Here is a 17,050-nt window from a genome sequence, read left to right on the forward strand (position 1 = left end):
TAGCACTACCAGTCCTAATGTCCATAACATCATTTATCCTTGCCATAATTATCTTAGAGAACCCACCAACCATAAATTTTTTTAATTTTTTTATGCACAACATTTATTTGAATAAATACCTTATTTTTTCTACCATACCTAAGTCTCACTAGCATTATCACATATGAACTGGATTCATACAACCTAAAAAACGTGAGCCCGAGATTTTGGCACAAAACCAATCTTACGGAATTTTACAGAATTCTTACGGAATTATCACCTGAAAAGCAGGCCGTCACGTGTAAGTGTGTATGTACATATTCACATACAGAATATCCTCATCAAGGGCTTTAACTTGCCCGTCACACAGTCTCGATCCCCACTGGATGCAGGATAAGCCCAGCACATGAGTGTAGAAAACCACTTCATGGAGCGAGTGTGCGTGAAGTTGCTCCTCTCCAGCTCTCTATTCTTTTTCCGACCGGACTCTTAAAATGCCCATGTCTGGCAAGTCTAGTCATGTGTACTGATATTTTTATTACCTAGCAAATATCATCGCAATGACTTGAGCCTCCAAAAATAAAAGCAATGACATTAAGGAACGTTCATTTCTCGGAATGTACATGAGATACAATCAAACTGAAATGTGGAAAATAGATATTTAAAGAGAAAAATACATGTAAATGTTACCAAGTGTACTTTAAAGGATGCTGGTTACTTAGATTAACTCAACTGATAAAGGGAGACCAGATGAGAACTGGTATAATGTCCCACGGTCAACACCTCACCAGTCTGTCCATTTCTCTACTTCCTGAGGTCAGTCATGAGGAGTATTTATCTATTTTCCAGATGTGATTCTATTTGGCAATATCACCAGGGGCTGATCAATTTGTCCATTACATTAGTTCTTTAAAGTTCTAATGCAAAGGGGGCAGCAATGGTCATTTTTAAGACCCACCTTCATTTTTTCAAGGCATAGAAAGGTAGAACACAGAAATGTAAAACTGAACATCTATGCAAAATGCACAGCTAATTGTATTTGTACAAAACAAATATTTCTAATGTTGCCTGTAAACTTTCTACAATGGCATCATCTAAGGTACTTATTCAAGAATTAGATTCCTGGGGCCCATCCCCAAACCTACATTAACAGAATCTTGGTAAATGGGGTTCAAGAACCTGCGTTTTAACAAATTCCCGTGTTGATCAATATGAGCCAGTGTTCTAGGTAATATCAGTGTATCTTGTTATTTTCCTTTCAATCTTGCCAAGTCAAAAAAAAAAAAATTTTGTACTTTCTCACTTCTTTCAAAAACACATCAGGTATAAGAAATGAAAGGCTCCCTACACATTATTTTATTTCAATGAAATATTTATATACATTTCTATTTACTCTTCTAAGGGTTTGCATTTGCATCACCACCAAGACTATTTTTTAATAGTGTTTATAATCATGAATCTGTCTAACAAGTGAACACAACTTCAATAGAATTAACATAATTTCAGCAAGAACATCTGTTTTCTTACGTATTTCTGCTTTCATAGGCTTTACCTTCACAAATGATTCAGGTAAGTTTTGTGCACACGGGTAGCAAAAGAAACATGAAAATGGGCTGGTAACTGAGTTGTATTGTTGGGTGAATTTTAAAATCTTTCGGGATTTAAAATTAAGCCAATTTCATTGGCTTCGAGTAAGAACAGGCACGAATGATGGCCAATCCACCTCCGCCCACACTCAGTTAAACACAAGCTGTGTAAACAAAAACCGACTCTCAGGTGAAAACAAACCAAAATTACTACCCACCTACAAGACTAACTGTTTCTAAGTTACGGCATTCATACGGAAACCACAGGGGGGTAATGTCTTTTTGTTTAGAAAAGAATGAGGATAAAAATGGAAACCCTTACTTTTTGAAAAGAGCTGCAGACTTCCAGAAATCTAAGCTTTGTATGGGTTATGTAATTATATGCTGCTCAGCCTAATGACTGCGTGAAGAGAGGTGAGGGGCACAAAGGCGGCAGGAGCAGGATGCTGAATAGGGCCCCATCATCCATGTAAATTGCAAATTAGAGGCCGGCATATGTGACTCAAAACAAATATTAAGATTGACAAGAGCTGCAAATTCAAATAAGCGGACACCACAGAGCCACACAGGAGAACAGCACTGGAGCCCAGTCACTAGTCAGATCTTCCAGAACACCACTGCGTGGGGACATCCCACAGGAACAGGGCTTTACATGGAGAGGCACAGGGCGGTAGGCTCCTGGTTTTCACTGTCTGCAAGGATGTCTGAACTTGGCGCTGTGGCAACATGGCTACCGGAGAGGACTTCTCCTCCTAACCTGGGTCTGAGGGGAGCTCGCCTGACATTTCTCAGATGCCTGCAATATGTCTTTGCTCCGTTCTGCAGTCTGTCAGAACCCAGGAAGAATAAAAACAGTACATGGCCGAAGAGAGGTGTGGCAGTGGAAGGTCAAAGAATATATATGGCTTTTTTCCTATTTGCTGAACAAATTCAACCCCTAAGTGCTAACTGTATTGGAACAAGGGACTGGCCTCCATTCTTCAGGCTGTCTTCTCATGACAAGATGGTGTTTGGGTGCAAGCTTGAGGGTCAATGATTGATTTTACCTCATTTTATTTAATGTTTGTTCCTTACTGCATCCTCAGAGCATGGAAGGAAAAAGCAGGAGGAGGGAGATGGGAAGAAGGAGGACAAAGGAGAAGAGAGAAGAGAAGAGGAAGGGGGAAGAGGAGAAATAATAATATCAATCGATAATAATCTCCACTTTCGACCATTTACTATGAACCAGGTAGCATATTAAGGACTTAACATTCACTGCCTTGCTCACACATTTCTTGAACGTATCACTATAAGGATTTACATCCCTTAGACCAAGTTCTGTCTACTGCCCTTCTATTTCAAAATTTTCCTTAATTTTTAACTATTTATTCTCATTAATGAATATTAGAATAATTCTAGTTAGTTCTGCAGAGGAAACAAATAGTTAGCTTTAGTGGGCATTGCACTCAACCTACAAAATGACTTAGGGAAAAATCTCTCAATACTATTTCAGTTTGTTCTGAAGAGAAGAAGGTATATTTCCCCACTTCTTTAAACTTTGTATTATACCTTTCAATGAAGTTTCATCATTTCCTTCTAGAGGTCTCACACATGGCAATAAAGTAATTATCATATGATAATCATTTCCTTATACCTTGATCTTGTATCCAACATAAACTGCTTTTTCTTTTTAATAACCTATAACAATACACAATCTTATCTGTAAAGACTGTGGTTTCTTCCTCAGGAACAGCTGCAATTATTACCCTACATGCTTGATCTCTTCCTCCTTTTTTTTTCCCCCACTAAATTTCTTTTCTGGCCCTTTTCCACGTAGCTGAGTCATTTTCCTAAGTTATGCCTTTGTAATGGACATGTGTAATTTATGTATCGGCCTGGGGTTTTTTATTTGGAAACTGCCCCTCCCTTACCCCATGTGATTTGGTGGCGCTGTCCAGGGCAGCCATCTTCTGGGTGACAGACATCTCATCCTTTAAGAAACCATGATCAATAAGAGAGCAGACACAAAACCAGGCGGGGGGTGGGGAGGAGGGGTGCCCAGAGTCACTGATGGATCTGAGGCTGGGGGAGAAAGAGCTGCTGCCCTTCCCTCTGGGATTAGCGGCTCTAGGGGCGATTTAATTTTGGAAACACCAGCTGTCATCTTGAGACCACCTAGATAGTCTGTCTGAAAGCAAAGTCATGAGATGGGAGAGAGGAAGAGTCCCAGTGACACTTGAGCCTCTGGACCCAGTTATACCTAAAGGTAGCTTGAATTTCCAATTACATAAACCAATAAATTCTCATGTTTTACTTAGCTAGCTTGAGATGGAGTTTGTTGTCAAACCTAGGACCTCCTGATTAACACAGTCTCCATTTCAGGTTTTTCTGCAGAGTCAAATCTGTTCTTCATTGCCTCCAATAAAGATATTAATTCTATCAAATTTGTTTTTGAATTTCTTCCTTGTCTCACCATGTTCACTTTGTCCCTCAGTTTGTATTTTCATTGTTTTATTGTCTTTTAATCTCAGCTTGTTCCCTATAATCTACATCTTTTGTTTTATCACGTTCAGTTAGCCAACACACAGTACATCATTAGTTTTTGATGTAGTGCTGAATGATTCATTCATTGCATAGAACATCTTTGCATTTTTTTACATTTGTGCAAAGGGTCCAACATGCCAGGCATTGTTCTGAGCACTTTACATGCAAGAATGCATTAAATCCTCATCCCACCCTTGTTGTGCTGCATTGTCTGGATCCAACCAGGCTTCCTCAACATTCCCTCCCAGGACTGGAACTAGTTATCCAGAATCCCTTTCCTTGTACTGTTCTGAGTCAGGCTTGGCCAATAAGAGACTCAGATTTAGATCCTTGGAGATGCCAAGTTTGAGAGGTGAGGGGACAGCCAGGATGGCAGCCCCAGACAGACACCTGTGGGGGAATTAGGGCTGATGAGCAGACTTAAAGAAATCAAACCCAACTGGCCCAGAACCAGCATTCCTTTTGCTACTCTGATGAAGGTTAACGTGATTCTTGGTGAGAAGAGACTAGAGGGGATTTACATCTTACATTTGCAGAACAGAAGGGAGAAGTGTGGCCTGTATTTAGTTATAATCTCAAAGCACTCGTGCAGTCATTCCCAAGAAATACTTTTATTCTAAACTACAGCATTAGAGAAGCCCCCAGATATCTCACATAGGCACATGGACTAGAAACTCAGCCTCAGGCTTATTTCTGTCTGGGCATCCTGTATGTAAAAAATGAGTAAACGACTAAACTGTAAGTATTATTTTTATGAGAGAATGTAAATCTTTTATATACAGGTAAATGTAAGATCTGATATTCATCAGAAGGCAGACAAGTTTTCAATCTCCTAAAAGATGGAGTAAAATACAGAGCGGCATCTTTCTCATTATTATTGTGGTCACTATGTACAAAAAGCATTTTAGAGTTGATAGAAGTTTTCTTATTCATGAGTTAATTTTACCACCACCACAATCTTGTAAAGAAGGCAGAATGGGTATTACTAACTATTCTGTCTCAGAGATGAGCAAAACACTCATGTCTCTATTTGAATACTAACTCCCAAAGTGCTGTTATTATAAGTCACATAGGGGAACCACACGGAACCATGACTGCCTCTCCAGTATCATTTTACTGATTTATCTCTAAGCTTTTTCACTTTCTGAGGGAAAAGAAATTTTATCTCCTGATAAGTTTTGATTACCATTAAGAAAATATACATATCATTCTTGAAAGGAACATTAAGTCTCTTGTGTCTCCTGATGAATACTTCCTTCTAATACACGTTGAATTGATGACCAATATGGTGTTTTGGAAGAGTTTACCACTCCAATTTCATCACAAGTCTATACAGAGCACATTACTTACAAAACTTAAGATGGCAGTTCAAAATTTGTTTGACTTCTTTCAGAACGATTGGGTTTTGCGTCTCTGATAAGATTGATGAGAACTAATAATGTTACTGGGGTTTTCATTTTGAGCCCATCTTTAGGGGAAAGGAACAGGATAGATTATCTCCAGTTTCTCTGATTACATTAGAAGAATTTGGCATCCCTTAAGATACAAAAGGATTTAGATTAGCTGTTTTTAATCATTTCTTGATTATAGTATCAACAAGATAAGTAGTTATATGGGTTCGGGAACATTTGAACATGCCCTTCTGACCTAAATGCTTCTTAATACAAATTTCATATGGAGTTGGCCCTTTTCTCAATCTAAGCTCTGTTAATTATTTTCAAATTGACTATGAAATCATCCTAACCTCTCAAATCACCCTCTGTAATTGGCGGGGGACCAAAGAGGAGTCATATTTTGTGGAGCTGCTCTTCTGCAAAGCCCTTTATATAACCCATCTCATTTAATACTCACGAGAGCCCAGTGAGGTAGATATCACTGTCCCACTTTAGAGATGGGAACACTGAGATTTGGAGGTATTAGGTAACTTGTCCAAGATAATCCAGGCAACATGTGGTCTGACTCTAAATTTCTTTTCTACCATATGCTACAGTGGAGGGTATTTGGATAAATGATTTTCACCCCTGTTCCGTGCTCACTGAACTGGGTGGGGGGTGGGGAGACAGAAGAGACTATTGCCCCTAGAACAGTCTTCCTCTTGAAACTCTCAGTTACACAGAGGCGAGAATTCAGTTGGCCCTCCCAGAAGTCCTCTCCCCATCCTCTTCTGCCTATTCACGCCTCTAAAGGCATGAGGAAGAGAACAGTTCTGAAAGGAAAAACATGCTATTTGGCCCATTGATAAATCTTCTAATGAAAGTCTGAGCTGAAAAGAGGCAGAAATTAAAAGGTTTAAACTGCAGTTGGCCCAGTTTCTTGGTTCTCTAACAGATATCGGAAAGCTGACTTGCTCTTGGTAGAAACATAAAATAAAAAGGTAAGCAAAGATGCATTGTTTCTAGGCAAATCAGAGGTACACATGACAGCACATTTTCTTCTAAAATAAATCAGCTCATTTAGAGGCAACATGTAAAGGGACATCCCACATTACCAAAAGATAATTTTATTAGTAGATTCTCTGCAAATGGGTTTCACCGGGCTGAAGTTTTGTGGGAGACAGAGTTTCATCTTTTGTGAAGATGTACTAGCTTCACCTACAAACCAGGAGAGGTACTTGCTTTCCTGTGGCTTTCAAGACCTGTGTTTAAATTTCATATTGTAGGGACAACAAATGTATTATTCTAAGTGTCTTGACTCTAGGGGAATGTCAACTACATCACAGGTAGAATACAAATATCATTCTCACTTTAAATCTGAGTAAATAGTCTTAAACACTTTCTAAATCCTATTATATGTACAAACTTTGCATGTGAAGGTCGAGCCGAGTAGGCAGAGGAGTGTAAGTAAATACATCCTTCTCCCATAAGTACACAGTATTGAATGGGAGAGAAAAGGCCTTTATACTCTATTCCCTCAATCCCTCAATCAAAGACCTTTTAAAAGAAAAGGCAGAGTTAAAATAATAACCCCAGTTCTATGATAAGGAACTTCCGTATTTGAATTTCATTGAATTATAGAGTTGGAAGCAGCCCCCCGAGGGTCTGTGTAACGCGCTCCGGCCCCTCCTGGACCACCGCCGACGCCTTCTTTCCTGCAGCGCCTTGAATCTGTTGATCTAAATTCTGATGATAACCTATTTCATCCCACATTTAAAAAATTTCATTTAAAATCTTGACCAACAACCAGTGCCTTTTAAAAGGGAGGTAGCAAGGCCTAACAGAAAGGGTGGACTTTGGAGTTTGACTCTTTCGTCTCATCTTCTTCATCTACAGAATGGGACTCAGTACAGGGATTTTGTGAGAGTTGGAAACGATCGGAGTCTTGGCGGAGTTCCCGCTGCGCAGCAGAGCTAGCTAAGTGGTAGTTATTATGGTTATGACCGTCATTCTGTAAGCAAACCGTTCTTACGAAGCATCCCCTTAAAATGGGCTTGCTGTTAATTACAGACGTGTAGCCTTCTCCTCTCTCATCAAGGTTAAACCATCTTGGGAAATTGTCTTGGTCCTGGCATATGTTTACACATTGGAGTTAAAATGTAAAACCTCACTCCATTTTTACTTAAGGATTGATGGATTGCAATTTAACACCAGATAACTGTTGCCATCCTGGAAAGAGATCCTGCCCAGCCGAGGCCCTGGGGGCCCAGAGTCGTCAAAGCACCGTTCAGTAAGGGAGCTAAGTGGTGGGACAGAGCCCAGGGGAGAGGACAAAGATGTTTCAGGTACTTTCCAAAGAAAGGGAGTTTCTTGACCCAATTAAGGCAGACATCTTTATCTGAACTGATTCTAGCCCATAGAGAACCTAACGAACATTTCCTACGTTCCTCCCAGAGAGCAAAGAACTCCTAATGGGAGACAAATCAGCTTCCACTGAAATTTCAGCCAGAAATTATTCTTCTAGGCCGCTAGGGCAGCGGTGGTCATCGAGCAAACACATGGAAGTTTTGGTGCACCTGCTAACTTACAACTTTATAATCTGCTAACGTAGAACTTTTGAAAGAATTCATTTTCTATGGGCTTATTTCCTCTCCCCTGTTTGTTTTTTTTTTTTAAGATTTTATTTATTTATTTGACAGAGAGAGAGACAGCCAGCGAGAGAGGGAACACAAGCAGGGGGAAGTGGGAGAGGAAGAAGCAGGCTCTCAGCAGAGGAGCCTGATGCGGGGCTCAATCCCAGAACACCAGGATCATGCCCTGAGCCGAAGGCAGATGCTTAATGACTGAGATACCCAGGCGCCCCTCTCCCCTGGTTTCTTCTGCTAAGCCAGCCGTTTGGCATTAACTGCTTTCGTGTTCTCCATGGATCTTGAGTTTGACCCTCTGCTCTCCATTTGCATTCCAAAAGAAACAGTAGTGGGGTACAATCTCACTAGCCTTTGTAAGTGACTCTTCCCTGGCCAGGGATTTCTGGTGCCCTTTCTCCCACTTCTTCTACAGTCCTTGACTGGAAACTACAGGCACTTTATCATCAAGTCAACGGCACTCCAGGAAATGCCGCTAACCCAACAGGTCCAAAGCAGAATTGCCAATATCTGCAAGGACCTGACATTTTAAAGGCATTCCACAAGGTTTTAATGACTTTTGATAGAATAATTCAGATGAATTTATGACTGAACACTGAGAGATTTAAAAAAAAAAAAAAAAGGAATTGTAAAGTCTTTTTGAATGGGAGAGTTGTAATATGTAAATTTCTACCACGTATCCATTAGCCCTGACGTGCATAGCCACAATTTCTCAGAAAATCATGAGGGATGGCGTCCTTACATTACTCTGGTGTTTATTGACCTCCATGGCATGTTTGATGTCAGGTGGTTCCTTCATGTGGGCATAATCTGAGAATCCTTTGGCAGCATCGTGTTTCTGCTTATAGGCAACCTTTAAAAACACAAATCATTGTTAGTTTCTTCAGGGGTAAACTACCTTCTTACCTGTTAAATTTCAGTGTTTTGCTAGGAGTTTGTGTATTTGAATCCCACCACTGATGGTCCTGTTTGCCTAAGCCTCTACACGAGAATATACTCAGTGCTTTAAGGTTAGTGTTTCAGGTTAGACTCCTAATTTTGACTCTTTCCTGTTAATTTCAAAAGTCCTCGACCCTATGCACACTGAAATCCCTACTCATATTCAACTAGCTTAAATCTCAGCTATGGTTTTGGGAAACCTTCCAAATCTATGAGCTTTTAGGGTCATAAATGTCTGAGTTTTAAATCTTGGGAAAGCAACCGACAAAGTGGGGGAAATGACCAGACATTTAAAGGTGAATTTTTCATTTTTTAATTAATTGTTATTACTTTCCATAGGCACAGCTGTAATATAACATAAACCTCATTAAATGCCTCAACCTTTGGGAGAAAATAAAACATGCAGGCAGATTTCTGAGATATGTCAAGACCTATCCTCTGTAAGGGAAATGAGCATCATGCCAATGTCATCCATTGCTACCATTTCAATTTGTTCCTTCCTGGAATGGAAAGAAGGCGTGAGAATGATTACTTCAATAGTAGAAGTAACAAATTCAACAAGAGAGAAAAAAGAAGATTCAGAAGACAGCAAAGAAATTATCCCTTTTACTCTCAGCCTATTCCATTATCCTATGTATTTCCTTCACAATTTTCAATTACTTTGGTTTTATTTTTGTAGAATCACTTATTTTCTGTCTTCCCTCACAAGAACATAACTGTCTAGCTTGGTGAACGCTCAGAACCCAAAATAGTGCCTGGCACAAAGTAAGAATCAATAAATATTTGCTCAATGAATGAATGAATAAAAATAAAAACAGGAATGAATGAAAGAATAAAATATTTTAAAATTAATTTTAAATAGATATTAAAAGTTTTATAATAAAAAGGTATTAAATGGCGTTAGAATAACTCAACGCAGGAGAATAGAGTCAATTTAAAGAGAAAAACTAGAAGAGTATTCACAAGAACAAAATAAGATCTAATTTTTAACAGAAAAGAATAACAGTTCAACTTAAGGAAAAACTTTTTACCAATACTAGCTCCTTGAGAGCTATGCCTATCTCTTCTCACACATCTTTTAATATCCTGTGCCTCTCATACTCAATGACAGAGAATAGAAATGCAATAAATGCTTACGAATGAATGAATGAATGAGTTTATTAAATATTCTCATGAACTTAAACCCCTCGTGGGTTTTAATAAACAGTATTAACCATTTGCTTAACTTAGATAATATACTTGTCTAGAGGATTAAGATGATATTTACAAAACTAATTTTTAAAAATAAAATCATCGCATCTCACCATGAAGAAAGAAAACCATCTCTTACAACTATCAATATTTAAATCTCCCGTCTGGCTCCCCCACCAACTTCTTCTTGAAAACGTTTGCTGAAATGGAACTCACACTGGGGTGTCACAGTCTCTAAATCATGGAAACTGTGACACAAAGCTCCTCCCTTAATGAAGCCCGTCTGTCTTCCCCTGGCAGCCAGGTAGGAAGAGTCTAGTTCACCGGATGGAACTCCAGATGTCAGTGACTCCCATTCTTCCAGACCATCTGCACGGAGTAAGGTCCTGAGCCCCTATACTCCTAATTGCCCTCCTCTGCACAATTACCAATTAATCCACTCTTTCTTAAGATGCCCAGAATGTTCCAGATGTGGTCTCACCTCTCCTAATTAGAACCGTCCAATTAATTTAGTGGGGGGTATGATCTCTTGTGTGCTATCCAATATTATTTATGTATCCATAGATCACAGTGTTTTCTTTCTGATAACTACATTGAGATTTCTCTCACCAAGTATCCTTAAGCCTTGTTCAGTTCTGCCCCACTCTGTTCTCACATCCAATCCTGCATATCTAGTTGATTATCAGGACTCACAATCAGCACCCCCATGTTATTCCAGGGATCGCTCATCTTGTTAGAGTCTATCCATTGATTTAATCCATCAGGATATCTAATTCTCATGAACATATCTTTACATTTTCACCAATTAGTTACGTTAAACAGGAAACCCATTAAGGACCTCCATTTAAGTCGGCAAAAACCATTATGTCAGTTCCATTACATTCTGTATTATAACTTTCTCAGGGAAAGGTGGACGAGTTTAATGAGTGACCAGATCTATTAAGCCAAGAAGAAACCTTTGTCAGATTTGCTCCTTCTTCTTAAATGAAAGGAGATAGTGTGTACCTAGCTCCTTTTTCCTGGGCGCCTGGTTTAGTTTGTATGACTTGTGGCTTTATAAACATAACCAACGCTGATCATTTAGTAGGTTATCACAGAAATGGTGAGTCATCAAGCACAATTTTAAAAAGCACTCTTTCTTTAAAAGGCTGTGTAATTTTCTACTTGTGGCATTAAAAGTCATTTCATTTATAGCTGCAACGAATCACCACTTTAGAATTAAGATTACATCAAATTGGAGGCAGCTGAACTTTAATTTATCATATTAATTTTCATCCTTAAAACAGCTAATGGAAAATTATGTCAAGCTAATAAATTTTCTGATAAATTTGATTTCTTAGGATTTGTCGCTATTGTGTAGCATTTCCCTAGATGAACACGGTTTTCTTCATACCTTGAGAATCAAGGTTGCTTTGCTACGGGATACCTAACCAGTGGAGGACACTTGCAATAGTCTTATATATTTACATATAAATATGTTTCTACAAGTAGTTTATATGTTTATCTTGTATATTGGACAGCATAGTATATTTTTGTACCATATATATACATAAGGTCTATATACATTTCCAACTTCAGGATATTTTAGAACTACTGTATGGGTAAACGCTCTGCTAGTCCCACAGCATGGACTCCTCTAGCTCCTGAAGCAGGACCCTGGAGCCACTCAGATAAAAACATAGGCTGTCGAACACTCCTGAGTCCTGAGTAGCCTGTATTACTTCTGTGATAAGAGATGATTTAGCCTCCGCCTGAAGGAGCCCTGGTGAGACGGATCTCACCATTTTGTGGCATGGCCCATCCATTTCCAGAAATTTTATTTGTGGTCTTTGTTTATAAAATTTTTAACGGGGAATAGCTCATAAAATGGCATCCTAAAATCTCCACATCCCTCTATCTTTTAAAATGACTTCTCCTCAGTCATTTTCTATAAGGAGGATTAATCTAGCTCACTTCACATTGTCATTCTAGTTTGGATTTAAGCATCTGAGGATGTTTGCAAATTGATTTTAACATAACATTTTGACCCAGTGTCCTCAATCTAGGAGACTTTTCATTAGAACCCAGACCACCTTCAAATTCCAGAATGTGTCTACTACACTAATTTAGGTTACCACAAATCTGATATGATTTGGACACAGTGAAAAGTTAGTTGTTTAGTTTTCTCAGATACTGTCAAATAGATTTACTTTCTTGCTAGTCTTCTTACCAGGCAAGCTCTAAGAACTACAATTTTAGCAACAATAAAATTGATTTATGCAAACCTCAAGAAATGTTATTTCATTACATTATTCCATTGAAATAGATACTTTATTCAGAATCCAGGTGTTTCCTTACTAACTAGTTCAGTGACTAATTACAGCAGTGGGCAGTGCTGGGAGCACACACCTGTCTTTCCCAGGGGGCACACTCCATTATAGCATAACACATGCTAACAATGTAAGTGACAACCTACTCTTGGGGGAAAAGGATAGATTCCACAATATACTGTATGGATTATCTTCCACACTAAGTCCTCCGTTGCACGTGTTCATGTACTATGGTTCTGTTTCTGCCATAAGAAGGTGAGGAAAGTTGGGCACTTAGCACAGCAATGAGGATGTGAATATCTGACAAGGTTACCTTCCCAAGTATAAAAATAAGAGACTATTCTTTCTTTCTTGCATAACTGTTGTTTGTCACATATCAAGTGTTGGGTTATACTTATTTGCTTTATAAAGTAGTCTGTATATTATCAGCAAGTGGCAAGGTGACCAGATGTTGTGAGGGAAAAAAAGGGGGACATATTAGTCATGGTCAGCCATGCAAAACTCTGATATCATATATTTTTAGCCTCATGCTGCACAGCTGAGATTAGCTTACTGCCAAGATGAGTACACAGAGGACATTTAAATTTGTAATAATAAAGTACTTAAAGATGTTCTGCAAAGGGTAACAATGCACAGTTTTTTTCAAGAGTACTTTATCTTCAGACTATTTTAAAATTACTTAGGTATCCTCTACTTAAAACTAAAAAGATTCTGAAGGAAGAAGTCAACTTGTTTAATAAGCAGAAGAGTGGTGGAAATGGTAAGAAAGAGTGTGGTTAAGAACTCAGACTCTGAAGCCAGGCTATCCGTGTTCATGCGTTGACTCTGCCATTTATTGGCTGTGTGATCTCAGGCAAGTTCCTTGACTCCTCTGTGCTTCAGTTTCCACATCGCTGATATGGGGCTATCTCACAGAGTACTTACGGGGATTAAATGATATAAATATATGTGAAATGTATAGATCAGCACCTGACACATAGTAAGCATTTCTATGTGTTCATTATGATTTTTAACCTAAAATGTAGCATGGAGAATACAAACGACGTAAAAGGAAACATTTCCTTATAAAGGGAATCAACAAATTCAACAAAATCCATTTTAACAGTATTTACTGACTATCCCCCTGTGTGCCAAGGACTTCTAAGCTTGGGGGTAGAGCAGAGAACAAGACACAGAAGTCCCTGCTCTCATATCACTTAGGAAGCCGAGTAGCAAATTCATAAAGTTAAAAAAAAAAAAAAAACTGTGCTATGGAGAAAACAAAATAACAACTTAAGAAAGAGGTGAAATTGTCTATTTTGAAATTCTGTTTTAAGAAATACAACAAATTAAATGTACTATGTATCCCTTATGTCTAATGTACAAAAGAGGAAAATTACTCTTCTGAATTCAAAACGAGCTCACAAGATGACTGTTCTTGAGTTCGTCTGCAACTTGCAATCACTATAATGGCCACTGCCACCTGAGATACTCCAAATGAAATCCATAATCCACAGAAAAGGAAATTCAGGAAACTCCTGCCTAACTGAGGAAGCACAGACCTGTGGATCCTGAATTTAACCATTAACTCTTTATGGGACTTTGAATAAGCTACTGGAATGTTCTCTACTTACAGATCACATGCTAAATCAGAGACAGGTTTAATATTTGCTGTCAGATTTTAATCTAAGTAAGCTATCCTAATAAGATTAAAATTTGTTCTATTAATAATTGTGACTAGGATTAGGAAAAACAGCATCACGTGACTAACAAATTTGCCTGTCCTTTTCATTTTCTGTGACCCATCAGTGACTACCAACAACCCATGAATCAGCTGCTTCCAATTTTCATCCAATATGTAATACCCAAGAAACAACCTTTTTGCTATGTTTAAATATATTTTTTAAATATTAATATATTTCAAGATGCTAATTGTATGTGGTTAAATTTTTATTTACATAGTTATATAACAATTTAGGAAAACCACACCTCACTCTGAAGCTGTGTAACTTCTCTTGCAAAGGCACTATCAATTGTGGCTGGCATCTGCTTATAAAGAGAATTGGAGAGATTCGCCTTAATGGCACCTTTGTATTTTGCCTAGAGCGGGGAAAAAAAGAGAAAAAAAAATTAATAAGCATTACTTTTCTTTACTGTAAATATTGACAGAGAATAAAAGAAAACTTTCTTCAGAAACAGAATTAATTTAAAAACCTGAAGACCATTTTAACCTTAGATACTAGACTGAAGAACATATTCTGAAAAGAGACAAGTCCAATTTATTACAGAAAAAGCTTTAAAATGAGATGCTCAAGAAAATAATGACTACTCTTCTATTTCAACCTATGCACGTTTCTAAAAGTAAATCTCTTTGTCTATATTGAGAGTTTCGGGTGTTTGATCAGCAAAGAAAAACCTGAGAAAAATGAGACATTTAAGTTGTTCCAGAAAATACAAGCTGGTAGAATGTAGTGTCTAGAACTTGACTGCAAAGGACAGAGCTCCTTTATGCAAATGTTTTTAACCTCCTCCCACCACAACTGGGGGGGGCGGGGAGGCAGTGAGGGTGCCTCTTTGCTGTTTCTGTGCCTTCCCACCTCCAATCTGCATTGTCTCGAAGTGATCCCCAAAGTTCATTACTAATAAATAGAAACTCCTTTACCATCTCTATTAGAGAGATTAGGTTCAAAGTAACACAACAGATTACCTACTTCCTTTTTTTTTTTTTTTTTTTTTTGCTCTGCAGGTAACTCCTTCAGGAAAAAGAATCAATTAGGAATGAGAAACATCAAGAGAGTTTTTGCACAGGAGAAATAACAGCCAATGAAAACCAATAAAACAAAACCTCGTTTTTCCACACTCTGATGTTAACCCCCACTCAGAGTTAGATGTGAGCGTGAATTTATTGAGCATAGACCCTGTGTAATCTTTGTGTTCTCACAACTCTTTGGATGTGGGTACTCAAGAAGAGAAAATTTGCCAGTTTTCCTCCAAATGTTTTCACGTCAGCGGAAGTAATCCTGAGAATATCATGGTGACATTTTTCCAACGTAACTTATGGAACACTAGAGGTTAGTCGTTTACAATACTGTTTTACTCATCCTCTTCTCAAATTTACCTCTCCTAAGTGACCTAGTCACAGGCTACAGAAATGCCTCCCCACAGAAATCGCTGTTAACATGGTGCTTTATAATGCAGTCTAATCTGCAGTTTGAAATGCTCCCAGATAGAGACTATATGATTTTTCAGCTGGGAAATGAATGCAGTGCATTTCTCTGTGGTTTCATAATAAGTGTCTCTGTTGAACTGATCCTTCTCAAAATAGTTTAAATTGATCTAAAATTACTTACCAAAGATATCACGTTTTATAGAATCAGCTGGTAAATTTTGCTTATTTTCAAAATGATATTCAACAATTTATATCTAATATACCTATTAGGAAATAAAATAATGGAATTTCTAAAACCGCTTTTCCAGTACTTCCTACTTATCAAATAAAACATCTCTTTTCAAGAGTAATTCTATATAAATATGAAAGAGTTGGAGTTGAAATATAGACATATATAATAAAACATATCAACCATAGAATTAATTGACATTGTGCACAGGGTTACATAATTACATAGATATTACCAACACTCAGTGGTGCTCTCAAAGATATTACTCTCTAATTTTAATGCACAGACTTTTATCTACATAATAGAATACGAAAATGCAAACCATTTTGCTTGTTTTGATGCCTTACCTCAGAAATAAAAGCACTAATATTTTTTACATGGTTTAGCATGGGAGTGTCAGTCACAAATGTACACTTGTCCTTAGACTTTTTATACTCTTCTTTATAATGAATCTAAAAGAGAGAATAATTTACAGAAGATGAGAAAGAAGAAACACAATTTTAATGCTCCCTTTTTGAACAGAAGAACTACTTGTGGAAGTCTGTTTTCTGAAGTAAATAAAATGAGGAATGATGCTCAAAACCAGCGAAATCAAATAAATGGATATCTAGCACAGAACCGCAAAGGGGATGAGACACAGGGGGAAAAAAAAAAAAAAGACTGTTCTTTAGATAAGTAAGAGTCCTGTTATCATCAAGGACCACATGGGTGGACGCACACTGACTATGGGTCCTGTCTGCCCAGCTTGCTCAGCATAATCATCCAACACCCTCATTTCATTCGACAAGTGTCCCAGTTTATTGTTACTTTCAAGCCACTGACTGAACAATTAAGCCTACAATCAAACAAAAACATAGCTGCCTACCTCTAAGTGTAAGACAAGCAGCCATCAGGACAGATGGAACCAATTAAGAAGTAGACGCAGAAATCAAACAAGTGGAGATTACCGTTAGCATCGTTACCTATACATGCCAGGTTAGAGGAAGGGGCTCAAACTACAGCCACGATAAGCTTCCTTTACACGAATTAATTCTGCTCAAATGAAACTTACCCAACTTAGGAGCAACCATAGGCCTCCCTATCTGCCTCCCCTCCCCCAACAAGAGCAGAATCTGCCCTGAAAGCTTG

General features: G+C 38.2%; 1 protein-coding gene across 1 annotated transcript in view; it reads right to left on the minus strand.

Moving 5' to 3' along the window:
• The window catches only part of NEBL (nebulette), a 123,636-nt gene that overhangs the window by 99,579 nt on the left and 7,007 nt on the right, over nt 1–17,050 (minus strand). The window contains exons 3-5 of the mRNA XM_019801214.2: nt 16,270–16,374; nt 14,514–14,624; nt 8,849–8,959 (exon numbers count right to left, since the gene is read on the minus strand). Coding sequence (XP_019656773.2) covers nt 8,849–8,959; nt 14,514–14,624; nt 16,270–16,374 — 327 coding nt within the window. The remainder of the gene's footprint in view (nt 1–8,848; nt 8,960–14,513; nt 14,625–16,269; nt 16,375–17,050) is intronic.

This window comes from Ailuropoda melanoleuca, chromosome 15, assembly GCF_002007445.2.
Source record: "Ailuropoda melanoleuca isolate Jingjing chromosome 15, ASM200744v2, whole genome shotgun sequence".
Lineage (NCBI taxonomy): Eukaryota > Metazoa > Chordata > Mammalia > Carnivora > Ursidae > Ailuropoda > Ailuropoda melanoleuca.